The sequence below is a fragment of the Taudactylus pleione genome, unplaced genomic scaffold (assembly GCF_031769625.1).
Source record: "Taudactylus pleione unplaced genomic scaffold, aTauple2 ptg000199l, whole genome shotgun sequence".
Taxonomy (NCBI): domain Eukaryota; kingdom Metazoa; phylum Chordata; class Amphibia; order Anura; family Myobatrachidae; genus Taudactylus; species Taudactylus pleione.
This window is the reverse complement of record NW_028284601.1, coordinates 10,963,747-10,991,435: the sequence shown is the minus strand read 5'-3', so window position 1 is coordinate 10,991,435 and position 27,689 is coordinate 10,963,747. Positions and strand designations below refer to the sequence as shown.

General features: G+C 38.8%; 1 protein-coding gene across 1 annotated transcript in view; it reads right to left on the bottom strand.

Annotated features, from left to right (window-relative positions):
* Positions 1–27,689, bottom strand: part of LOC148518786 (cytochrome P450 2H2-like) — a 46,525-nt gene that overhangs the window by 17,601 nt on the left and 1,235 nt on the right. The window contains exons 2-7 of the mRNA XM_088477143.1: positions 13,420–13,616; positions 12,587–12,764; positions 12,420–12,461; positions 11,767–11,865; positions 3,963–4,150; positions 2,781–2,932 (exon numbers count right to left, since the gene is read on the bottom strand). Of these exons, the coding sequence (XP_088333269.1) occupies positions 2,781–2,932; positions 3,963–4,150; positions 11,767–11,865; positions 12,420–12,461; positions 12,587–12,764; positions 13,420–13,616 (856 nt within the window). The remainder of the gene's footprint in view (positions 1–2,780; positions 2,933–3,962; positions 4,151–11,766; positions 11,866–12,419; positions 12,462–12,586; positions 12,765–13,419; positions 13,617–27,689) is intronic.

Below are 27,689 nucleotides of genomic sequence, written 5' to 3'. Positions count from 1 at the left end.
GGAAGAAGAAGAGGGGAGAAGCAGTGAGACTAGGCATTAGACCGCTAGGCTACACGCTTCACCCATTACTAGAGTTCTGTAGTTTGTAAAGTAATGAAACCTCTACAATGTCTAAGTCTGGGACAGTGCCAACAGTATTTACATTTGCGCAAACACAGTATGATTTCAACCGCACAGCCAGTGGGTAATACAGAGCTTAATGATTTCAAACTGTATTAGACTTTCTTCTACCGCTTTATTATACCGTACATTCCTGATTCCATGTGGAAAACGCTGTAATACTGTATAGTGTACCGAATCACCGCTTCTGTCAAACAATCATCAGGCGGTGATACAGAACATACCGTACGGTACATTGGAAATCACACGCATGCGCTATGTAGTTTAGTAAAAGTGACACCTGGTGGGCAAAATGTTGTATTACATGTAATGAAATCAGACGCATGCACTATGTAGTTTAGGAACACTGGGTGCACTACCTGTGGATACTTGGAAACTGGACCAGATGTTGTACATCCACACTCTGGGAAATGCATACCCTTTAAACATGTGTTGTCTTGCACCACCAAGTATATCATCTACATGATTTGCTGCCCTTGTGGACTTGTCTACATAGGGAAAACTACCTGTACAGCCCGGATCCGAATGGCCCAACATCGGACTGCAATCAGACAGTCCCTAGAGGGGAAGGAAGTTGATCAACCCGTGGCACGTCACTTCAAGAATCTACGGCACTCCTTATCTACTTTGGTCTACAAGATAATTGATCACATCCCCCCTTCTAAATGAGGGGGTGACAGAGAGAAGAAACTTCTCCAACTCAAGACTTTTTGGATTTTTAAGATGAACACAGTTTTCCCATTTGGACTGAAAGAACAATTATCTTTTTCATGTTATTATTGAAAAAGATTTTCTTGTTATTAGAGCTAACTAACTCTCTAGCACATACTGGGTACTTCTTACCCTCTGTGGTCCAGCTAGGCATTTTACATCCCATGTACTGTGGCGACAGTATTTCTGCCATTGTTCTCCCTTGTTTTTCCCTGTTTTTGCCCTTTCCCATCTTTCCCACCTCCCCTTGGACGTGTTTGGCACAGTGGGCCTATCGGCCGTGCATATATTCTGGATTATTAATGGGATGATTAAAGCCATTCTACACTGGACACGCCTTATACTGTCTGATCTTTGAAGCTAAGCAGTGTAGGTCGGGTCAGTACTTGGATGGGAGACCACCTTGGAATACCTGGTGCTGTAACAACTTGACACTATCCTTATTTGCACTTCAGCCAACACTTCCGGTCTCCTTGTCTTCCATGTTTTCCTCATGTTTTGTGCCCCCCTTATCCACTATTTTAACCATGATATAGATGCATTTTTTCTGTGTCTATGACGTACCGCAGCATTTGAGATCAACAACAGCTCTAGGTTGCCTTAATCCTTAGTGAGTGTCCAATTGTGTTACTGTGGACATATTTATATAAACTTATATTATGGTCCCAGTTTTGTTATGGCTATATACCATTTGTTGATAATATTAACATTTATCCAGGGCCACCTGTTCAGGGTCTTTATATTATGTACCCATGACCTCTGTTTTTTCACATATATAACTTTATGGTATGTGTACTCCCTTTCCCTGTGGCTTGTACTTATGGAATTTCTTTGCTATATGCAATGCTATTTGCATATCTTTTTCATCCACATTTTTTATTTTGCACACTGTTTGTTGGGTCACACTCCATTGTATTGTACTATATTTTATTGACTTACCTGTCCGGGCATTCATGTTTACATATATTGATTACTTCAATATTTTTGACACTGACGCATTTACCATGATTACATGGACCACATGTTGATATCATGTGCCCTATGTATTGCGTTTGGATATTTTCTGCTTTATTATTCAGTTGCCAGCGACCACTACTCAGAACCGGGTTGCCACGGTAACCTCCAGTGGCGTCCTCAGTTCTTAGCGGCCGCATCACCATGTATGCACCGGTCCCTCCTGAGTGGCGTCATTCACCAGGCGGGCGGCAAGGCAGGATGCATGATCACATTATGGGATGTATGGGGGTATAAAGGTATGTTTGTTATCACGTTGTTGCTGTTCTTGATAAAAGTCCAATTGACTGAAACGTTGAACGCAGACCTTGTGGAGTCATGAGTCTTATTTTTTTCAAGTCCTGAGAGTGCCGCTGTTATTTTTTGTATATGCCTGGTTTTCTAACCAATTTGAGGGCACCCAGGCCAGTATTATATTTAGTGTGGAGTGCCAGCATTACCAGCAAAGCCAGATTAATTTGGGAGCATGGGGTCTGCATGTCCTGGAACATCCATCTCTCTGGGACTTTAAAGTCTAACACACCTCTCCTACCTCTTCTCTCTATCTGTTCCCACTCCCCAGCTTTCCTACCCACTTTTGCTCCTCCCCTTGCTTCCAATTGGCTGTAACATTTATATATTAATACAGATACTCAAAAGTAACCCAACTGTTCTTCTGTCATACCCTCCTCAGGTGTACCTTTGCCTTATTGATAGTTGTACCTCTGTCCCCTTCCCCATCTGGTCTATTTCCCACTTCCTTCCTCATCTGCCACTCTACCCTGTTTACATTTCTCATGAATGGTAAGCCAATTCATTTGTTCTTTCATTAATTGCGGCATTATATATTATAATATTTAATAAAATATATTTGAACTGTCAAATTCAGCATTGTCATAATGCACTCACATTTTCATTAGATAACTAGTTATAACTCAAATAGTTTTAATTATAACATGTTTGTACCTGCAGAAAATGGCATGAATGCATCATTCTTCTTAAAGCCACCATTCTCATCAAGAAAGTGTCCAGGAACAAAATTGTCTGGGGTCTTGAACTGTTTGGGATCTTTCAGGACAGAGATCAGGACTGGAAAAACCAAGGTTCCCTAAAATAATTTTTTATTAATTCATTTTTCACCATGATCATAGACAAAGCATGTGAAAAATGTAGACATGCCAGCGCTTAGAGGGTGCAAGGGTTTGGTGGTGAAGGAGGAAAGTTTTCAAAGGAAACTATGGAAAATGTTAGAATTTCTCAAAGAAGAATAAAGTGAGGATAATAATTTATTATTATTATTATTATTATTATTATTATTATTATTATTATTATTATGCTTTCCACTAGTACTCAAGGCACTTAACAGATAGTATGAACATAATATGGAAGTTTAGATATGAAAAAATAGAACCCATGAATATAATACAGAGGTTTATATTTTAATGAATTTCAGAAACCATAAATATAATACATAGGTGTAGCTGCCATTTTGGGTCATTAGATGCAAAATGATTCAGCCTACCCAAGAAGGATCCAGGTTAGCCAGCCATTATTACCTACAGTAGGATTACAGTGGGCAAAATAGGCAGTGTCTGAACTAGATAATACACAATTGGGGAGATACAAATACTAGGCAAGATCCTTAAAATCTCTTCAGACAGATTCATTGTTTATTCCACACAATAGATTACCAGGTGAGGCAGCCATGTTGGGTGCACTACCTTGCTTACAATGTGTGATGAGCAAAACATGGAAATAAGACATACAAGGATAAAATTAACACTGACTATCCATACACTATACACATTATTCATCCTGCTCCTGAAAGTACTGGTAGAGGGTGCACTACATAAGTTACAGTGAGCAGGATGAGCAATTTTTAGAAGTGTATCATGCAGTGGGATATTAAAGAGAATATAAAAATAACAGTAGGTTGAAGTGTGTGGAGATACTGTGTAAGTGGGAAAGGGAAGAAAGGGGCAGGGGAGGGATGGGGAAGGAGACCATATGCTGCAATAAGGAGAGACAAGCAGAGCAGTCAGTATACTGCACATAGAAGTAGAAGGTAAAATGGATATATAACAGAGATGACATTTAATTATCTAACCATTTCTTCATATTGTCTCTGGCAAAATTACCTTTGGAATATGATATCCCCTGAAGGTTGTGTCAATGCTGGCTGCGTGAGCCAGTCCCGCAGGGGCAATATCGGCAAATCTCTGTATCTCATGAATAACAGCGTCTGTGTATGGCATCTTACTCCCGTCTTCCACTGATGGGCAGCGATCACTACCTATTACATTGTCTATTTCCTCATGGATCTTCTCTGAAACATACATTATGGAACAGTGATCAGTAAGACTTTTATTACTATTTACTTTTTTTCAAACTTATACTGTCAGTAGGTTACAGAGGGCAGTGTTTACCCTTTTATATTTAAATTAAATTCACAAACAAAATAAAACACACTTCCTGAAATGTCATCTTTGGAGAGTGAAAAAATGTGGAAATTCAAAATAAGGTATAGAACGTTAAATTATATTTTACAAATAATAATTTTACACCATATGTAGAGAAAGAAATATAGTTACCCTGGGCATGTACACACAATCTATATTCAAAGAGAAAAAAATTGTATAGACACTAGTAGTTCAGTTATTTAATTTTGAATATTACAAAGAAGCAGCCCAATTTGTCAAATAAAGTATGTTTCAATTAATCAAAATAGCAGAAAAAAATTAAATAAAACTAATCCATATATAAACATAAATACACAACAAAAATATCACAAATAGTGCACAGTAGCATATAAAAAATGCTAAAATTCTAAGTGTCGCTGCTCATTAAAGACCACAGGCTAACAGTAATGTAACCTACAGTAACTTTAGAACTGAATAACTGCTAATATAGACTGTATAAAGTATTAAACATTCGTGCAGACAATTACAGCAAAGTCATGCACAATTACCGCTACAGAGATCTGTTTGATGTATTAGGCTTTTAGAAAATTAGAACATGGGAAATTCTATAAAATAATAATCTTCAATCCAATGGACAACTACAGCATCATTTTCGCCAGACTTATAGAAAAATCACTCATTGATGGCACATGGAAAATTAATATTTAGGATTTAGGATTTCAAATCCCAAAACACCAACATTCTTCGAGCGGTATGACTCAAGGTTAACAAGAACACTACAAAACCCACAAGAAAAACAATGGTCTCAAGCACAGGAGGATTACTAGCACAAGTAGAACTTTCCTGGACCTACATCTACTTCAACACATCCTAAGCCTACCGTCCTACTGTACCTAACAGAAACCTCAATTATTATACGTAAATTTCATGATATTAAATTACAGGCAAACCATTTTCTTGTTGCACTCCATGTAGAGTTACAGAACGGGCATTTAAGCAACCAAATATTTTTAAAATATGGAAGGAAGCAGTGACTTCCACAAAATTCCTTATTGAGCTAGTAGAATTCATTCTAGGTTAGAACTATTTTACCTTCTGTGACCATTTCTATCTGCAAACAAGAGGATCAGCTTGTGTGCCCACATATGCAAACCTTTTCTTTGGCTGGTGGGAATGGGGAAGAGTTTTTAGTGAGAAGATTGAAAGATTCACAGAACATATAGTAGTATTGGTAATATATATAGATGATATAATCATCATCTGGGAAGGAGGTATGGATCACCTCCTAACATTTATTTAAGCATTGAACATCAATTTATTTAAGATAAAGCTTACGCATGTCAGTAACAACTCCATACCTTTTCTGGACTTTAACATTAATAAGGCCACTGATGGGATTATACCACTGAATTACATAGCAAGGAGACAGCCACAAATAGACCATTACACTAAACGAGCTAATATTTTCCCCCTAACAATTACAAATATTCAAAAAGGTGATTTTTTAGGATTGAAGAGAAATTGCTTGGATGATGCATTCTATGAAATGTTATGAACTGGCATTAATACTTGAAGATAAAATGAGCCTAAATAAGCTACACTGCAGATAAAAAGTGAATCCCTCATCTTTTCAAACAAACCTAAAAGGAATGAACAGAATAAGATCAGATTTGTATGCAAATTTAAATTGCTATATTAAGAGAACTGTATTAAAAGAACTCAAAAATACTTTAAAAATGTTGGATAATTCTCTTACTTGATAAGGATTATCCCAAGAACCTGGACCAAAATGTATCCATCAGTTGTGGAAGAACCAAACACTTATTGTTAATTCTCACAAAGAAAAGAGAAAAATAATGGCTTTATATGGGGGAACACTTATAGGGAGATTGATAGGTTAAAACTTAACTTTTATTATATATTTAAAGATTTATGTGGATTCGGCACCAGTAAAAGTTCTCATTTTGTAAAACGTGACTGTTCCTAAAAATTGTTGGTAAATAAAAAATAATAAATGGTAAATAAAAGATGTGTTTAAGCTCAAAAATCATGCTCTTAGTGGACGTCAGCTCCGTGTAAATAGTGTGTAGTATTGGTGATATACTACCTCGCAATTTAGAAAAATGGGGGAAAATGACTTTGGGCGACTATTCCACTAGTTATATAGAGTATTAATTTATAGGGTATATTACAAATATACAGAAAGTTATATCAAACAATGTGCTAAGTGCAAAGTGCTATTGTGTAATGTGCATACTTATACAATAAGGTCTATTTGTAAATAACTTGACAAAATAAGATCCGAGCAAAGAAACAGTGTTAATACCAATAAATAAAGTAAAAAAATGTGTACAATTTATTTTCAAGAATTAAGACAATAAAAAGAAAAAATGTGTGTATATATATATATATATATATATATATATCAGGTATTTCCTTGAGCAGCGTGTGAGGCCCCCTTGGAAAGAATGAAGCGGCACTCCACTTGCTGAAAAAATGGCAAAGTGTATTAAAACATCATGTGATACACCATATAAGTTGACGTTTCAAGGCCTCCTCGGACCTTGTCTTCAGACTAGTGTAATGAAAGTGAACAAAGATAAAATCTTACCTAAATAGTGTCTGTGATGAACGAGTGTGTGTGTGCACGCTGGACTCACCCGACCAGGAGATGACGCTTCCGTCTAGGGAAACCCAGGCCCGTCACTTCTCAATGAGGTCATGTGTCTCCCATGCGTCTCCATGGTAACCCTGATCAACAGCGCCATCCGACTGGGTAGGGGAGAGCAGCTGAAATGAAAGGAAGAATAAGAAATGTAGAGATAAGTGAGCGGTGAACGTAAAATAATGTGATTTAGTGAAAAAACATATGTGACAAATAAAATGAATGTAAGATACATGTAAAAAAATAACATATAAAGGATGTGAATAAAATATGTGAGTAAAGCATATGTGTGTATTGTTATGTGTGCGGTGGCTAGAAAAAAATCACAAAATGATATACAATATATATCTAGAAAGACAAAAACTATTAATCAAAATAGATACTCAAAAATATATATAAAATTAATATCAAAAGGATGACAAAAAATTCAAAAATGGAAGAACATATCAAAAAGAACTGAAAAATAACTGAAAAAGAAACTTTAAAGCATATTAGAAAAAAACCTGCTAAAATGTGACTAATTTCGGGTGAATAAATCACTGTATAATAATCTCCTAACATTAGGATTATAAAAACACATTCCAAGCAATTTTTTTGTTAAGTCCACGAGGCGCCAATGCATCCAGTTTGAAAATCCACTTAGATTCACATTGAGAGAGAAGTTTATTTCTGTCACCTCCGCGAATGGGTGCGGGTATGTGATCAATAATTTTATATTTTAGACTTGACAAAGTATGGTTATATATATATATAGAGAGAGAGTGGAACCTCTATAATCACGAGAGTTCCTTCAATAAAACATAGCCAAAAAAGTATGTAACTAGCCTAAACAATGAAATAGATACACTTGGATAAAATATACATTTTAAAAGGAGAATAAAATAATAGCTTATCTGAGTCTAGATATAAAGGAATATGCATTTTCCTAGGACAAGAGGTACAGTTTCCAACGTGTTTCTCCATGAAGTCTGCTGACCCCAGGTAGACAGGGCTGTCAACGTCACTTACCTGCCCAGTGTTATTAACCCGAGTAGGAGAAAGAAGATCAAAGCCTGCTTGTAGCCTTTCCCTGGAGAGTGGAGAGCCGGCCGGCTTGCTGGTCACATGTGCGCACCACGTGACCACTAGGCTGTAAGCTGCACTGTTTAAAAGCACAGCGAAACGCACGTCAGTTTACAACCTAGCTGTCACGTGGTCCACACACGTGACCAGCAAGCCAGCTGGCTCTCCGCTCTCCAGAGAAATGCTACAAGCAGGCTTTGATCTTCTTTTTACTCGGGTTAGTAAATCTGGGCAGGTAAGTGGCATTGACACCCCATTTCCGCTGATATTACAGGAATACAACTTAACCCCATCCTTACTGGTATTACAAGCACTAGGCTACAATACTGGAACAGCCTGCATTCAGTTGGTACAGATTATGTTGAAATCTGTGAGCAGGATGTTATCTGCTATATGACAACTGTTCCTTAACCATTTATTCTCAATGGTGCACCCTGAACATCTTGTACCATATTTACAAACTTGGGTCATTGAAAGTTTTTGGATTGGTTTGATACTTGCTGTCTAAGGTGGATCCATAGGATGTCATGTCACATAGTGGCAGTTTCTTCTTAAATTGCCTGATAATATAATACTTGTGAAACGTAAGTGAATACCCATAAATACCTGTTTAATTTACTACAGGTACTAGGCTCCAATACTGGAATTAGCCTGCATCTCAATTGGTACATATTATGTTGAAATCTGTGAGCAGGGTGTTATCTGCTAATTAAGTGGAATCACTCCATTATTATGTAATTGATACCTTTATTGGTAGTATTGCAGCACATCATCTGGAGGTATATAACATAGAGCAATTACATCCATTTAAATTAATAATATCCATTAGAGCTCAAGGGATAATCGGTGGATGGATTACAGTATGATATTGTTTGATTAAATGACTTGTACAAACTAATATTTTGCATTTTGCAGCAGTTTTTTTCTGTTGAATTTGTACATTTTATAGATTTATTATTTAACTCCTTTAATTTTAGTTAGGTTAAAACTTAACTTTTATTATATATACTATCAATCTCCCTATAAATGTGTCCCCATATAAAGCCAATTTTTTTCTCTTTTCTTTGTATGAATAACAATAACTATGTAAGGCTTAGGGGAGCACCACTGAGTAACCAGTATTACTGCCTATGTATTTACATACTGTATGGTAGTCTGGGAGAATCTATAAGATTTGTTTTTTCAGTAACTATTATAGGTCAGTTTTGGGAGATTTGATTTACATTCATATCCAATATTGCAGTAACCCCTTATTTTCCCCGGTGCGGATTTGCCACAAAAAACTATTTTCTTGTACAAAGAACCAAAAACCCAAGAGTCCACTTAGTCAAAAGTCACTTCATGAGAACCTATATAGAACAACTAAACACCTGTTCACCTGTAAAACCTATTCTGTCATGACAGAAACTAGTACAGTAAAGAACAAATTTGGACAGGAGACTAAACTAAACAATTTCATTAACTATAATGCAGTGGGAGTAATAAACTGCATTATCTGCAGATGCATCATACAATATGTTGGGGTGACATCAAGAATCTTTAAACACAAATATTGGAATATGTTGGAACAAAATAAATGCAGTGTCTGACCAAACCAAACTGAAACAATAGTGGCACCCCATTTTTGTTATAATCATAAAAATATCTTCAATGACATGAAGGTACAGGTATTTGTTTTAGAAAAGTTAGAAGTTGCATCAGAGGAGGGAACCTTACAAAAGAACTACCAATAATTTTTGGATTGCGGAAGAAAATCCACACAAGCACAAAGAGAATATACAAACTCAGTTAGGGCCATGGTGAGAATCGTACCTAAGACCTCAGTGCTGTGACACACACATCATACATATTATTTCTATTTGTAAAAAGATATTCTCATTACTCATATTTCATTGCATTTTAATTTTTTTAGCACATATCCCAGTGGTTTTTACAACTTCACCAATTCATGTATCATGTTTAGCTTAGTTTATTCTTTCACACAGATATTCCAATATTATATTTTTTTACATATTGTGACAATTATATTGGACTAAGGGCATGATTCAGAGATGGACAAAATTGAAGAGCCACACACAAGTGGCTGTGCAATACCATGTCAAAGGAAAAGAGATGCCTTCTGTCAGCATCTTATGGTCTTATGACTTATGGTCGTGATGTTCCCCAGCATCGGCCAGCTGAGTAATTCTCAGCTTACGCAGGTGGGCTGGCTCTGGGCTGCTTGTGAGGCCTGGAAATCTGCATCCACGGACGCAGACCCTGGCCTTAGCACTCCCAGAAAACATGGGTGAAACGCCCCTATTTCTGGGAATGCAGGCTGTCCCCGTCCCTGCACTGCTCCCCAAATGCTTCTGCCTGTCAATCTGGCAGAGGCTTGGGGGAACTCTGTGTGGTTTTGAGGAACCCATTCTGCACATGTGCAGAATGGGTCCTGCTTATGTTCAGACCACATACCATCGGAGATGTGCCCTAACCATCAGGTTAGCGTACATCTCTGAATCAGGCTCTAGATTAGCACAGACTGGTCCGGACTCAGGTTATAAAGACATCTATTAGAAACATCACATGAATCAACCACCTAGAGAAATTTGCATCTACACCAGTGGTTAGGTCTGTGAACCACTGTTGCTGTGGTCGTGATAAACAGCCCTTCTCGGCACAGCAGGTCCAGTGCGACTTAGCTTGCCCTGAACATCTTTTTTGCATCTTTGCACCTGAAATTACTTCTTCATCACAATACAATGCAACAAAACATCCTCTTGAGATTGCACTGATCAATTTAATATGCAACACTTGTATGTCTGTGTGTGACTGTGTTTTGTCGTATCACATTGTGACAAAGATGCATTTTTGGGTGAAAAAGTTGTGAAAAAAAATGCTACATTGTTTGGCACGGCTCACTCGTTCTGCATGGTGTATTGAGCCTAAGTGTATGAGGAGACATTACACAAATAATTAGTCAATGATTTGAAAAAAGTAATGTGGTCTGGCATATCATGTTTTCAATTACACCATGTAGATGGTAAGGAGAGGATATGGAGACAGCGAAATGAAAGTATGGATCTTTCTTGCATCATCACAACTCTTCAAGCTGGCAGAGGCAAAGTTGTGGAGATGCAGTTCATATTATTTGGACTAGTATTCCCCACAAAACATATCGTCAATTTCATTAATTCATGCCCAGAAGAATTCAAGCTCTGTTAAGGGCAAAAGGTGACCCAACAAACTTCTAACCTTATGGTCATCATAAATAGAGAAGTGCAGTTTGTTTTCCATTCTGCTCCACAGGAGGATTCTGTCCTCCCTGAGATCGCCATAGGGCACCTGCCTTTTGGTTTCACAGGTGTACCTGCCACTCTCCGCGGAGCAGGTTTCCTGAAAACTTAACACACTCAAACTCAGAGTTCAGAGTTGAATTATTAGGGTTTGCTGTAAGTTCTGAACTCGGATTTAAAAACTGAATCTTGTGTTTTGGACTGCATGTAAACAGATCCAAATTACATGAACTGTAGCTGTTTTTACAAATTTTAAAGCAATCCAAAACCAACATAGAAAACATTTGATGGTGGTTTTGACAAAACCATAACATTAGAGGATTATAGGATTAGGAGACGTTCAACAATAAAAGCCAGTACAGATATTTTTTTTAAAATAGTAGCAAGAACATTAATAGTAGAGTATTACTCACATTGGCAAATTTAATTGATTGTTTCTCCTTTTTTGCCCATAGCCAGTCAACATTTCCAGAGAATATATCATTGTTTCATGATACAAGAAGCAATGTTACATTGTTACCTTGTATCTCAGGGTATTTGAGCAGAATCAGGAAGCCATATCTCAATGTCAAACTTGTAGTTTCTGTCCCAGCAAAAAACAGGTCAATTACTATGGAATCTAAGGGGGTCATTCAGACCAACTCGCAAGTGGCAGTACACTCACAAGTGGGTCGATGGTCCCCACTGCGCATGCAAACGACGGAGGGAGCTCCATCGTGCGCATGAGCGAGACCCGGACTGCGACAGCCAAGCTGTCGCTCCGGGTCTCGCACCAAAGGGGGCGTGCTGTTGATGGTGACTGACAGCACGCCCCCTTTGGTGGGCGTGCCGGGGGCGTGGTGGACAGACGGAGGCGTTCCCATGGGAATGCCTACCGTCTGAAGCCAGCCCCACTGACATCACTAGTGATGTCAGTGGGAGTGATTTCGGCTCCGATAGAGCCAAAATCACTCCAGGACTTGTGGCTGGGAAACCCTACTGCAGGGTTTCCATCACAAGTCCAATGGTCGTGATGGTCAAGACCATCGCGACCATCTTTTTTGGACGCTCGTATATGCTGTGGGTGGTCACCCACAGCTATACGAGCATCCAGGAGGACGCTCCATTTTAATGGAGGAGGGCCCTGATTCAGAGCGAGCGCTCCGGTCAGAGCGAGCGGCTCTGAATCATGGCCTAAGTTCTCATCATCAAATTCTGTGTTTAGAGTATTTTTTTTCCTAGAAGATAATTTCATTATTTTTTTAATGGTCAAACAAAACATAAAGCCTTTCATCTATTTGTGGAAGCAGTGTCTTATTATACTTTATCCATATCTATTTCGAAGACTTTCCCTAAACTCACCTCTTCTATCTTCATGAGGAAACAGTCTATGTAGTCTCGTGGGCAGTTCTTATCAATTGTGTTTCTGTGAAACCTGACCATGTCCGTCACAAAATCCTTCAGTTTTTGAAAAGTTGGTATTAGTTTCTGGTGAGGGCCAGGGACATAGCTCATCAATTTTGGGAAGATATTAAAAAGCTGAAAAAAAGTAACATTGATAAAATATAACCTGAAATCTGAAACATTGAGAAAATAACATTTTAAATCTGAAATGTATATTTTTCTAAGGTACCCACTTTATAAATTCCCTTACTAATGGTTCCCAAAATCTCACTAGTTTGCCAATTATTTATGAATGATTTTTAACTCAACATCACTTTTTCTAGCTTTATATGACATCATTGGACAGATTGAGCTTCTTTTTATACAATATTAGATAATTTTATTATAGGGATAATTTTAATAAATTAAATTAAATAAATTAAAAAAGAAAAACAAATGTAAAAAAAAGCATATATTTATGCCCATAAGCTTTATAAGAGGTGCTGGGGATAATAGAAGAAAAAGCTACAAGTGAGAATGATAATGAACAGGAATATTGACAGGCCCAAACAGCACCCCCTGTCCTGTGGTGCCCTGTGCCATGGCACTGGTCGCACTACCCTAGTTACGGCCTGGCATCTACAGACACTGCACTCAGATAGCAGATACATGCAGTAGGCGTCTATTTCCCACAGACACCTCATGCTGCATTTGCATTTAATTTGGATGGTATTATACAGTGACTTCCTTGCAGCCCTGAATCAGGAACGGTATGCTTCCATTAGGTTCTCAATTGTTTCTTCATATTTGCCTGACCCGAAGCAGAGTTTATTAGGTGGAAAACATCTGTAAGGTATGACAAGAGGGTCAGGAATTTCTTGTCCTCATAGTCAAATCTGTCGCCAAATACAATGGAGCAAATGACATTGGAAACAGCCAATCTCAGTAGATATGATGGGTCAAATGGAGTGCCTGTTATTTTGCAAAGAAGACCAGTCTTTAATTTGACTATACAAATTAATAGCAACATAGAAATAGCATAAAGAGATACAAACTCATAAAAATATCTTCCACAAAGTGGTATATTCAACCACCTTATTAGCTAAGCCCATTGGTTTAGTTAGTTACTTAGTGTAGATTATATATATTTACTCCATTTGCACTGTATGTAATTCTTTTACTTCTTCACAGACAAGAAATACATAAAACTAAATAGAAAAAAAAAACTTACAATACTGTATTACCCTTAAACTTCTAAAGGTATATTTTTTAAAATATGTTGTATGCCCCAGAATATTAAGATTCCTGTTCCTCTTTAATGTATTTTTTTAATAGCTCAGATAAGGGTTCCAAAATGAGCCATTCCCAACGATCAGGAAGAAGTTTGTGATCAATTTACATCTATCTATGGTCCCCCTTTCAACTTCTGCGCAAGTGCGGATTCCCAGCTGAGCAAGTGACAAAAGCTTCAAGAACTTCTGGACATCCTGCATCCCACCAGAGAGGGTGCACGGGGTAATTCAAGATACTGACCAGTGCCTATAAAACTCCCTATTACAGTATGTCACCTTAGTAATGCAGCTAGGGCGGTGATTCCTATTCATTGGCTTAAAAGGTGGTACTCCCAAATTGATTATTATATGACTATGGAAGATCTCATTCTTAAAAGTACAGACAAATTTACAGAATATTGTGCAACCTGGTTGGGATGGTTGGAGTTTAAGGAGTCAGATTGCTACAAAAACTCTTCCCCAAATACTGATTGTTCTTAATTGATGGTATTTCTTCATATGAGCCTAGAGTTCCTTGCCGATCTCCTCAAAATTCATAAATTTGACCCTTTTAGATCTCTCTCATACCCTGCCATGTATTCCACTCCCTGTCCCCCCTACCCTTCCCCCCTATCTGTTATTTCTCTGGTTTCTTTTCTACCCAATGTTATAAACTTTATTTTGCAATATGTTTGTTGAATATTTTTTGTCTTGTTCCTCTAATGTTGATGTTCTCGTGACCTATTGTTATTGAAGATGACATACAGTATATTTCTACATTTATGTATTGCATGTACTTTTCAGTAAAAACAGTTAACATAAAAATTAAATAAGCCCCATATTGAAAAAACACTCTTGTGTAAGACCTAAAAGAGCAATAAATTGTGAAGACCCCTCTTTCCAGAGATATACAGTATAGCCAAGAAACAGGTGCTCATATATGGATGAAAACCCTTACTACAGGTTATAGAATTAGGAACCCTTAAACATGTCGATTTTCTCTCTTCATATATTTTCCCACATCATATGTTTATTTTTAAAAGGCTTTTAATAAAGGTACAAGAGTATCGAAATTCGTCTGTAGTAGGATTGAATTAACAGACAGGTCTGGTAAACACTGGAACCACCCTTTATTTATGATTTGCCTTCTTTTTCCTTTCTCTAGTCGGCAATCAAACTATGGGAATGTTTTTTAGCTGTGATGTGCTGTTCTTTGTTTTTAATATGTCAGTACAATTCTGTGAATATTAATATTACTGGATATGCAGTGGTGCACCAGATATTTTTTTATTTCTCCTGCCATATACATTAAAAATCAACAAATTATGTTCAAATATAATAAGAAAGACATATTGTATGGCTCCTAATTTTATAGCTGTAATAGGGGTGTTTAAACAATATATGAGAGCATCTGTGGTATGGTTTTTCTTGGACTCTGCAAATAAGATTCTGCACAATGTTTTACCTCTTTAATGTTTTACACAAGGGTTTTGTTTTTCAATATAAGTTTAATATTAATACACTATTGCAAGTATTTTTTTTCATTTTAGTCTAACAGTAGGTATTCCTTTCTGAAAAAAGAGTACAAGAAGAATTACACAGCGCTGAAGGAGTAAATATATAAAATATGTATTTTCATTTTTAAGTGTTTGCGTGTAACCTGTTTTACTTTATACGTCTGCCTAAGTCAGGTAGTGTAAATGTTCAAATAGAGATTTGGCATAGATGGTCATCCAGGAATCTCTGCTCCTCGACACTTTCATTCACTCCTGAAATTTGTGCAGATACACAAATTTTTTTTATCTCTTACTTTTTGTAAGGGGGCGTGGTCACACCCCATGATTAGGCCACACCCCCTTTACCCAGGCTGGCTTTCTACAGCCTTCAAGATACAGACTTTGCTTTTGGTGCATCACCCATGAGGAATTATCTATGCACTTCTATTGGGAATATCCCTCTGCACAGGTATTGATATTCTGGAACATGAAGCCAGAGATAATATGCTCAAGAACGGTTATACCACTCTGTACTTTATGCATTTCCTTGCACCCTTACTTATGAGGCAATCCAGAAACCCTGGCACATTATGAACAGTTGGGGAAACTTTGTACCTTGCAAGGAATGAAGAGGGAAAAGATGTCAAACCAGGACGGTCACAGGCTGGTCCTCAGCCAGCTAAGAAACTATTCCCCAATTTTCAATTCTGAAGGAAAGAATGACTCATCCCCTCTCCCTATTTGTGTCTGTACTTCCAGAAAGCTTTAGGCATGTACTGTAAGTCACTTTTCATTATTCTCTTCCCCTTCCACATCACACCAGTTGGTCTTATTTTATATGTTTATGTTGATATGTTGCCCTATTTCAGCTATTCACCCTCCATCATGTTATTTTCTTTTCCCCCATCAAACCCATTGACCTTTATTGGAAAGTTCTAATGTTGAAGTAATGAATGAATATGCAGTACATAAGATACAGTGTAAGATGTCACATCATATACTGTGCATACCTTGTATTTTACTATAATATATGGTTGGTTTGGTTTATGATTTACAGTGTATTGTGCGACTCAGTACAGATGAATGCAATGTCCTATGTCTGTTTTATTGTATACCTTGTGAAACAAATAATAAAAAAATAATAATGCTTAATTTTATTTTTTTAATTTCAATCAAAATAATTTGCTAACACTGTATTCAACAGAAAAATGTGTGCTGAACCATATCAACTAATCAGGCATTAACTTTCAACTGTCTAATACAAGTTGGTCAATACAGGCAATAATCTAATTGGCTGCTTTTGTTTAGTGCACATTCAGCCCTTAATTTCATTCTTAGTAAATAATACCTATTGGGTACTACATTTTGATAAACTGGAATTTAAGACATTGTTGCAATGGGTGTTATAATTATTACCGCCAGCCGCATGGCCAATGGTTCAATTCCAGACAGCGGCAGCCAAGCAGGGGTGAAGATCCTGCGTAAAAAAGGTAAGTATCACTAACCTAATTTTACCCCCTAACTCTAACCCTCCTTTAGGGGTGCCTAACCCTATCCTCCCTCTAAGTGCCTAAACCCAACCACCCCTTCCCCACAGCCTAAACCTAAGTCTCCCGGGGGGGTGCCTAACCCTAACCTCCCTCCGGCAGTCCCTAACTCTAACCCGCCCTTCCACTATCCTAACCCTAGCCCTCCCAGGGGGGTGCCTAACCCTAAGCCCCCCCCGGGAGCCCATAACCTAACCCTCCTCCCCCATGGCTGTCCGTGCCCAGCACCTGACTTACCTTCGATCGGTATGCCGGGGGCATTGAGCTCCCGGTGTATGGATAATGACAGGCATCAATTTTTTGATGCCCATCATTAGTACCCTGCCAGGATTAGAGATTTGGGAAGCTGGCAGTCGGCATTTAGACCGTCGGCTCCCTGACTACATCCTGTTGCAATTACCATAAGTCTCCCATATATGTTTCACCAGACAGAGCTTACTCCATCAGGGGTTTCTACTCTTACAGTATATTAATAGTGAGGACCAAATTATCATAGTCCCTTTTTCCATAATATTCAATTATATGCCTTTACATTAATGTCTCGTGTCTGACCCTGGATTTGGAACTTGGTTCCAAACTTGGTCAGACCTGAGGCAACCCCTTTCACACTGTAGCACCAACCCGGGTCATTCCTGTGTATGCTCCATTCACACTGCAGTGGAATGTCTCAGGTGGTGCTTGGGGATGACTGGGGGCAAGTTCTTCTGCGTTAACTTATGCCACCATTTAAGAAGGTAAACCAGGAGAGTGACACCGATAATCAGGAGAAGGGTCCCTGCTATATTTAATGCCATTCTAAACACAGCCCAATTACAGCAACATCCATTAGGGAGCTATGTCCCTCTGTGTTTGTGATAAGAAAAAACTTTGACACTGGATTACATTCCAAACAGCAAGTGATCATTAATGACAGGTTGGGCAAGTTTGAGACTGGTGCAGAGTTACATTCATATTGCATAATCACAGTGCATTTTCAGTTTGATAAAATAAACAAGTACAAGAAGAAATGCTCTATAGAATTTGCTTTGAAAGTAATATGGGAGAAATTACAGGAATGTTATTGTGCAAGACTCAGGACAGTCTTCAATGTTTCCCTATGGGGCACAATAAATTCCTGCTATGACTGAGTGACAGACACAGACAGGTAACTCTAAACCATTATCAACCATTGTCTTACTCTGTTTTAGGCCAGATACTGATATATGAGTGAAATTGAAAATCAATTGAAAGATGTTGACTGCTAACTTACTCTCACTTATGATCCCATATGGAGTTACAAAGGGGAAAGTGACAGTATTATTTAATTAAGCATTGATAATCGATATATCAGCATGGAACCAGATGCATCTTTTAAACAAGAATTACAAAATTACCCATCATGTACACTTTGCCCAAAATATGAAAATATCTTCTACACCCAGCAGGCAGACCAATAACCCTAGTCATAGGCTCACCGTATCATCCCTTAACCCAATATGTGGATTTTTACATGCAACTAATGGTACAAATAAGTGATAGTTACATCAGAGATAGCAATGATCTTCTTAATAAAAAAAATGTTTCTTGGAGAATAGTACTGAAAATGTAAAATTGGTCAAGCCCGATGTGTCACATTTGTAAACAGTCATACAAAGCAGGAATGGATGCCTGTAAGAAAGCCATTGTGGAGAATGCAGCATACGGTGGTCCGCCATTAGAATTTCTACTCCTGGTTGATGTAATTGTAAATGCAAATTAAGTTATGATTAACAATGGTTTTTATTTACAAAAAAATGGGATGGTGATGGGTTCTTAAATGAACCTCTAAAATGCATAATAAGTGGGGAGAAGTAGGGGAGAAAATTCTCACATAGGAACTCATGTTCTCATTCCTATGTTGAGTAATAAACTGTGGCGTGGGGGTGCCGGTGGCCATTGCTACACCACTGCAACTCTGAATGCTGGCCTCTGAAGTGATCAGAAGCTACAGAGGCCTCTGATCACTTCAGAGGCCAGCGTTCCCAGAGATGTGTAGTTTGCGGGTGATGTCATGACTATATATATATATATATATATATATATATATATAAATATATATATATATATATATATATATATATGAAGTATAGTTTGAGAACACTTAGTTCAATATGAATAAAAATCAATTACATAGGATAATTCATCAAAGCAAGTTAATACAGTACTTCTCAGACAATAACCGTGCAAACTTGTCACACCTGCGTACACATCATGCTTTCATGACTTGCTGTCATATGATGCAAGCCTCTTTGTGCACATTACAACTCCAATTCCGCTGTTTGCTAGCAGTAATAATGAGGTGGTGATTCATGGTGCTTTTAAGCAGATTTTTAAAGAATGATCACTAAGACATATAGTAGCAGAAAGATACAATGTACTCACTTATAAACTGACCAACTCATACCAAAGTCTTTCCCTTCTAGCAAGTTTTACACTGAACTTAAATACAAATCAAATCTGAATGTTAGCATGACCATTTGTATAGTTTTTAACTGGCTTGAGTCGTATTCACACAGAGGTTTTAAAAGCAAAGCAACTATTAGACACCTAGATAATCACCCAAGTAGTATAGAGAGAGGAGTTACAATAATGGTTGAATTTATTTCATGAATGAATAATATATACAATGAAGTGCCAAAAGTCATGTGATAGATGCCAAGGGGTAAATTTACTAAGAATCGAGTCTGGTCAAGTTAGCAATCTCTGGAGAGTTTGGGCATTTTTTTCCACTCTCAAATTTACTAATGTAAATTATGGGAGAAAAATCTCCATTGGTACGGGAAAATACTGGAGAGTTAGCAAACGCTCTTCATTTCACCATTGACTAAACTCAAGAACCTTTTCACTAGTGAAAATGGGATTCAGGAATTTACCAAGATGAGAGTTTCTAAACTCTCATGAGAATGGACAACACTCCTGTAAAAATTTGAGATATCTATTCACCTGCCTGTGATCTGCGAGTTTGGTAGAAAGTAAACATACACAGATCAGTGTGATTCATGTATGTTTTTGCCTGTAAACAAAAAAAGGGGTTATTTTTATAAAAAAATTACATGAGGTCCCCCCCTAAAGCTTAACCAGCCCCGGACTTGTCAGCCTGTCCTGGTACCTAAAATTACAGGGGACAAAATGAGTAGGGTTCCACCACTATTTAGGTACCAGCTGCAGGGCCAGTCCTGGTTTTAAATATAGGGGGAAAATGCATAGGGTCCCCCTATATTTAAAACCATCAATGGACTCAAAATGAGGTGCAATGCCACAGGCTGAAGACCCTATTACCGGGTCTCCAGAGCCAAAGCATTATCACCCAAAGCTGCTCAGGGGAGGTGGGGGCCCCCCTAAAAAAGGGGTCCCACCATCTCAAAACCCCAGGCTTGGACTGAAGTCCAGGGCTCTTCCCCGCACCCCTGGGCTGTGGGTACGAGGGTAATATTGTGTAAAATCAAAGAAAACTATTGTATTTTACAGCAGAACTACAGGTGCCAGCATGTCTGCCCTGTGGCATCTTTGGAACTACAAGTGCCAGCAGGTGGCTGGCAACTGTACCTCCACTGTAAAACAAATAGTTAAATAAAGACATAACACACACACCTTACACGTTTATTACACACATACATCAATCACACATACTTACCTGTAACAGCCGGTCTGTCCTCTTCTCCAATGTAGGTATCCGTGTGGAATGACCTGCAAAAAAAGATCGTATACTCACCTCCATCCTCGCTTTGGTCTCCGTAGCATCCAGGGGGGTCTTTGCAAAAAAACAAACCGAGTACCCGATCCATATACTTACCATTAGCGGTGTATGTGTGTGACCACATACACCACTAACCGGCTCCCGACTGAACAGTGAGAACATTCAGGAGCCAGCAACCAATCAGCAGCTGCTCTACAGTTAGCAGCTGCTGATTGGCTCAGGCTCCTGAAAGTTCCCACGTGGGCTGTTCAGTGAGTCAGGAGCCGGAGCCAATCAGTGGTCGCTCTACAGTTAGCTAACTGTAGAGTGGCCGCTAATTGGCTCCGGCTCCTGTCTCACTGAACAGCCCACGTGGGAAATGTCAGGAGCCGGAGCCAATTAGCGGCCACACTACAGTTAGTGTCCGCTGATTGGCTGGCGGCTCCTGACAGTTCTCACTGAACAGTTTGGAGCTGGTTAGCGGTGTATGTGGTCACACACGTACACCGCTAATGGCAAGTATATGGATCAGGTGGCATTTTGTTATTTGCAATGACCCCTCTGGATTCTATGGAGACTTTTTTGCATGTCATTCCATATGGATTTCTACATGGGAACATTTGGCAGCAGGTAAATATGTGTGAGCAAGATATGTGTGTATTCAACTTTTACTGTATATGGGGTATGTGTCATGTCTGTATCTAACTACTTATTTTACAGTGGAGGTACAGGTGCCGGCCACTTGCTGGCACTTGTAGGTGCCAAAGGGCAGGCATGCTGGCACCTGTAGTTCCAATGTAAAATACTATAGTTTTATTTCAATTTAACACTTTATTATCCCCGTACCCACAGCCCAGGAGTGCGTGGAAGAGCCCAGGGTTTTAGACCAGGACTGGGGATTTGGGAGATGGGGGACCTTTTTTGGGGTGGTTCCCCACCTACCCTGAGATTACTGGCTTGGCCTGAGTGACTTGTGGTGATAATGCTTTGGCTCTGGAGACCCGGTAATAGTTTCTTCGGGCTGTGGCATTACACCCCAGTCATTTTGGATCCAGTGCTGGTTTTAATTATAGGGAGACCCCTATGCATTTTTCCCCTTATAATTTGCTGGTACCTAAATTATGGTGGAACCCTACTCATTTTGTTCCCCGTAATTTTAGGTACCAGGACTGACTGGCAAGTTTGGGGCTGGTTAAGCTTTTGGGGGATGACCCTAGTCATTTTTTTTTAACAATTAACCCATTTTTTACAAGTAGAAAACACAAGCAGCTTACACATATCTCACTGATATGTGCAGGTTACTTGCTCGGAAGAGTTTTGCAGAGAGACAACACTGCAACAACGGGTGAGTAATCTCCTTCTAAATTTGCTACTCGGGGGAGAAATCTTGATCTGCTTCACCATCAGCCATCTCATTCTCAGCTAAACTCACTTCTAAGTAAATTTAACTTTAATCTGCTTTTCAGTAAATAAATAATCCTTTTTTGGACACGAACCTACTATTAATTTAATTGTCAATTGTATTCACCCCCTGATTCACTAGCTGCTTTTTTACACATCTTAGTAAATTTGTGAGTTTCAGGAGCCTCAAATCACCCAAGTTTCAGCGATGCTAATCGAGTTGAAAAAAACAAAAATGACCAGACTTGATTCTTAATAAATTTACCCCCTAGTGTCATGTAGGACCCCCTCTACCCTGGGATGTGCAGCAGGTTAACATGGCATCGATTTCACAAGTGAATGGAATACCTCTGGAGAGATGTTGATCCATGCCTTATGGATAGCTTTCCACAGCTCCCTGATATTTATTTGTGCAGGATATTGGGTGCCAAAGGACATTTCCACCAGGTCCCATAAATGCTTGATTGGGTTCAAATCAGACAAACATGATAGCCACTCCGTTAATAAGAAGAATGCTCCTCAAATTCTGGACAACTTAGGGCTGATGATACAGTGCATTATCATTGTGGGGGTACATGAAGTCCATGAAGGGCTGCAAATGGTCATCAAGCAATGCAATGTAGTAGTTACTGGTCAATGACATATTCAGGCAAACCAGCAGACATAACCAATGCCTTGTGAACACACCCCACACCATTATGAAACCACCACCAGCCTGCATGGTGCCTTGTTGATCACTGAGGACTGGTGTCTGCACCGCACCTGAACTCTATCATCAGCTGGTAACAACTGGAAGCCTTGACTAATTGGACCACACATCATGTTGCCAATCCTGCAGTGTCTAATTAGCAATGTCACAAGCCCAGATGAGGCGCTATGTCCAGTGTCATAGTGTTAACAGGGGTACTCTTTTGCTCCCATTTCCCAAGGAAGCTAAAGAATGCTGCACTGGCCTGCTGGATATATGTCTGGTACCTCCAGCACTGAATGTGGATAAGATTTGAGCCAGTGATGCTTGTCTGTTACCATGGACAATTCTGACCAGATGCCACTGGTCACGATCATCAAGGGCCCATGGTCAGCCACTGCGCTGTCCATGGTCAATGGTATTGGCTTCCATGAGGTAATCCTGGTACACACATGACACCATAGATCGAGGAATGTTGAAAATCCACACAACTTTGGAAATGGAACGTCCCATCCATCGGGCACCAACTACCATGCCACATTCAAACACCATTAATTCACATCACCTTGCCATGAGCAGCCTAGACGGCATCCAAACTGATTAATGATTACAAATGATGCAGGTCTTGGAATTTCCAAGATGTCACAGTATGGTGATGCATCCTACCATTATCTTAACAATCTGCTATCCATATATTTAGTTACTTGCATTTTATTAACATAAAGAAGAAATCAATCTCTACTATATGTGATAAATGTACTTTTTTAATAAGTTTTTTACGACTTGATAATGTTTAGTATTATGTTGTAAAAGAGTAATCACCTTCTGTTCTATTTATTGTCTTCTATAACCATTTGGTATAGTTTGCTGACACCCATTTTCGAAATTTCTGCCTCCCTTATATTGTAAAACTGCAGCAAACAGATTGGCAACAATCACACTGGTTCTTATTTTGTTATTGAAGCAATGCAATGGCCAACATTAGGTTATCCATTGATGGCTCCATTCATGCTGCATCTATAGCATGAAACTATTAGAGAGAAATCATTGCACCCATCAATGGACATCCCTGATGTGGGGAATGGCAGGTGGCTGGTCTATGTGGGAATGGAGCAGGGCTTAGTGGCACCTTGGTGGTTGGGGCTTAGCTCTGTGCCCGGGAAAGTAAAAAATATTACTGCATTTCACCTAATAATGGTGGACAACCATTGGATCTCTACTATTGATGGAAAAAACATTGTCCATCAGTAGCAATTACTAGATTATATCTTGCAGTACAGCATGTCCACTGTCAACTTTACTAGTTTTATGTCACAACTGTCTCTTTCTTATATCTCTTTATATTGCTTTATATAGTGCTCCCACACATCTCCTGAATACTCAGTGCTGCTTCATAAATATATAAATATTAAATATAGGACAAGCAAGGGTTGCAGGGTGATAATAACAATGTGCTCAAACCCTAGTGAAAACGGTCCTTAAAAAATTATTAACAACTGTACTTACTGTACTTGGAAATGTTAGTGTCCAGACCCATAAAACATATTAGTGTATATACCAGACTCAAACTAAGCTTAAAGTAACTGCTTGTCTACCCAAGGCTGGTTAACCATAAGACCCTAAGGCTAGATAGCTATAGACCACAGAGGTGCTGGTGCTGCACTTTGAAAATCATTGCTTTTATGTTTTTCTTAGTATTATATGTTTACAATACTATATTGTAAACATATAATACATTTTGCTATAGTTGCAGTTTGGGCTGAACTGTTTCCATTTATTTTGTGATTTTGTCTGGCTTATGATCCACCATATATAACTCGTTGTTAGCATTGTACTCTTAGCACCCTTGCATGAGCATTTAGGTGATTAAGGGCCTGATTCAGACCCACTCGCGAGCGGCTGTCCGCTCGCAAGTGGGTCGATGTTATGGACTGAGCATGCGCACGACGGAGGGAGCTCCGTCGTGCGCATGCGCCAGACGCGACGAGCGAAGGAAAGTCCTTCGCTCGTTGTGTCCGATCAAAGGGGGCGTGCTGTCAATGTTGATTGACAGCACGCCCCCTTTGGTGGGCGTGCCGGGGGCGTGCCTCCCTGACGGGGGCGTTCCTAAGGGAACGCCTCCCGTCAGAAGCCGGCCCACTGACATCACTAGTGATGTCAGTGGGAGTGATTTTGGCTCTGATAGAGCCAAAATCACTCCGGAGCTTGCGGTTGAAAACCTCAACCGCAGGCTCCGGCTCGCAAATTCGATGGTCGCGATGGTCTCGACCATCGCGACCATCACAATGCACGCTCGTATAGCCTGTGGGTGGTGACCCACAGCTATACGAGCGTCCAGGAGGACGCTCCATGAAAATGGAGCCCGGCCCTTATTCAGAGCGTGCGCTCTGCTCAGAGCGTACGGCTCTGAATGAGGGCCTAAATCTCTAAATAATATATTCTTGTTATAATACATTGTTTGAAATATCCCAAATAATTCTGACAATTATAGTGTGTATCAAAGACAGCTTGCCTTTGAAAACAATATAGCAAAACCTCTGGGAAATATTTTCATTACTGGGTACAATATGTTACTGTTGTAAAATATCAGAATCCAATTGGAACTTTGCTTCATACTCTGGTGAGTATTTCAGTCAACAAACATAACAGTAGCTGGAAATGTAGAAACTGCATGTCCTGTGTACTCAGCCAGACAGCATGATAGATTCTTGTTATCAGCACTAATCTCTAGGTCCAGTGGTCGAAAACACAATCAGAGGTCAAACTTCCAATCCTCAGAGTGAGTCATTATATGGTGAAAACAGCTGATTATTCAGGATGGCCGCTGTTTTTTTGTAGAACTTTATTGATTTTTTTTCTTTATAGATAAGAAAGACACTAGGATGTAAATTTACTAAAGTGAGAGTTTTAGAAGCTAGTTTTAGAAGAGGTGTTGCACATAGCAACCAATCAGATTCTAGCTATAATCTTCTAGAAGGTGCTAGTTAAATGTTAAGTAGAATCTGATTGGTTGCTATGGGCAACATCTGTTCTAAAAACTCTCACTTTAGTAAATGCACCCCTAGTAGTGCAGTAACAGCTTAGTATGAGTGTTTAGCTATATAAGGCATGATAACATAACTGGGGAAAAAACATTATGTACACAAAGCTATTGTTTATATTTTTTTTCTCTTGAGAACATTCAATATAGGAAGAGTTACAGAGAATAAATATGTGTACACACAGCAGATTTGTCAATGTCATTTCTGTTGCCGAATTTGTATTTAAAAAGGCTGTGATGTTACATGGGGTCAGAAACTTAATGGGCCACTACAACTACTGGGCAATCCGCCGATTCCTTGATTGGTCAAGAAACATTGATCCACCGATAGGAAATGCTGACCAGCAGCCATCAATGGTTGCTGATCTATCGGGGAATCAGTGACATGCTACATGTTAAAAAAAAAAAAATTTGTTAACAACGATCATATTTTGATCATGATCAGCAAATCAGTGAAATTCAACATGTTGGACTTCACCGATGCCCCGACCCTGACATCTGGGGTGCCTAATCCTAACCCCCTCTCCCTGTAACCTAACCCTTACCCTCCCCGGGGAATGCCTAACCTTAATCTTTCCCCGCAGGTACCTAAACATAACCCCCCCTATCACCAGGGAATCGCGATACTTACAGGGGTCTGGACATTGGGGATTCCGGCATTCGGGATGCAGACACCGGTATCTTGATCTCCTTCGGGATATCGGTGTCAGCATTTTGCCGGGCGTCAGGACTCCGGCATTAGGATTTTGGTGGCCGGCATTCCATATTTCTATGGTAAAGTGGATAAACTTTACCAGGGGACCATCAATGCAGCATTCACACAAGTATTCAAATTCATTCATCTATTTCATTTGTGCAATTGTACGGTCTATCTGTATTTCCCCTCTTTACACTTATATAAATGTGTATGCTTTTTAAAACATGAAATGCGATAGCACTATGTAATTTGCTATATACCTTTTAAATGGTTGTTTTATATCAATAAAAAGTGCAATTTAAAAATACATGCAATATCATCCATAAATAGGTTTTTAAGCTTGAAACACAAACTCATAATTAATAAAAAAAAACTCCCCCACTAATCTAGCAATCTTTGATTATTGGTACATCTCATCTATGGAATACATCTAACAACGCCTCTATACCTGAAAACATTTAAGGCTATACCTTCTTGGAAAAGTGACCCTGTATTATCCTTCCCCTTTCCCCAGCCTCTCTATTATTGTAGTAAATAAAAAATATCCTGAAGCGCAGGGTTCACATATAACTGTTCAACTTTACTATATGTATACATGTTTACATATTTCATTTACTAAAACATAAATTAGTTGTTTAAGCTTTTATTTTCATGTTTTGTTTACAAATTTAATATACTAATTAATAGTTATTGTTTAATTAGTAAGAGCTGCTGTTAGAAGATTTAATTTGGGGGGTAAAGTATGTTTTAGCAATGTTTTACTGCTGCATATATTCATATATATAAATTACTTTACAATACTGGGATTCATTCCATTAGGTGTACTAATATTTGCTACTCTCCATCATGCTATAAACACAAAAAGAAATCTTAGGCTACACCTCCTGGATGAATTGGATAGAAACAAATACTCTAACTGCTGCCCAATGAACAAAGGTGGCAAATAAAGACTCACCGGCCAAGATTCACAAAAGAGAAGAAAATAGTACAGAAAGTGCTGTCAGATCACTGATAACAACATAAAACATAGGTAAAAATCACATATCACTTATAACCAATAATCCATCATGATTGGTATCCACATGCAATATATAGTAATAAAAAAGGAAAAACCATTGGATATTCTGTTGTTCAGTGATTGTATCTTGTTGGTGGTAAAACAGTTATTTTTCTGTATCCACTTATATAAACAGATTGTATCCACAATGTTTCTTTTAATTGTCACGTTTGAAAGTGATTCATATAGA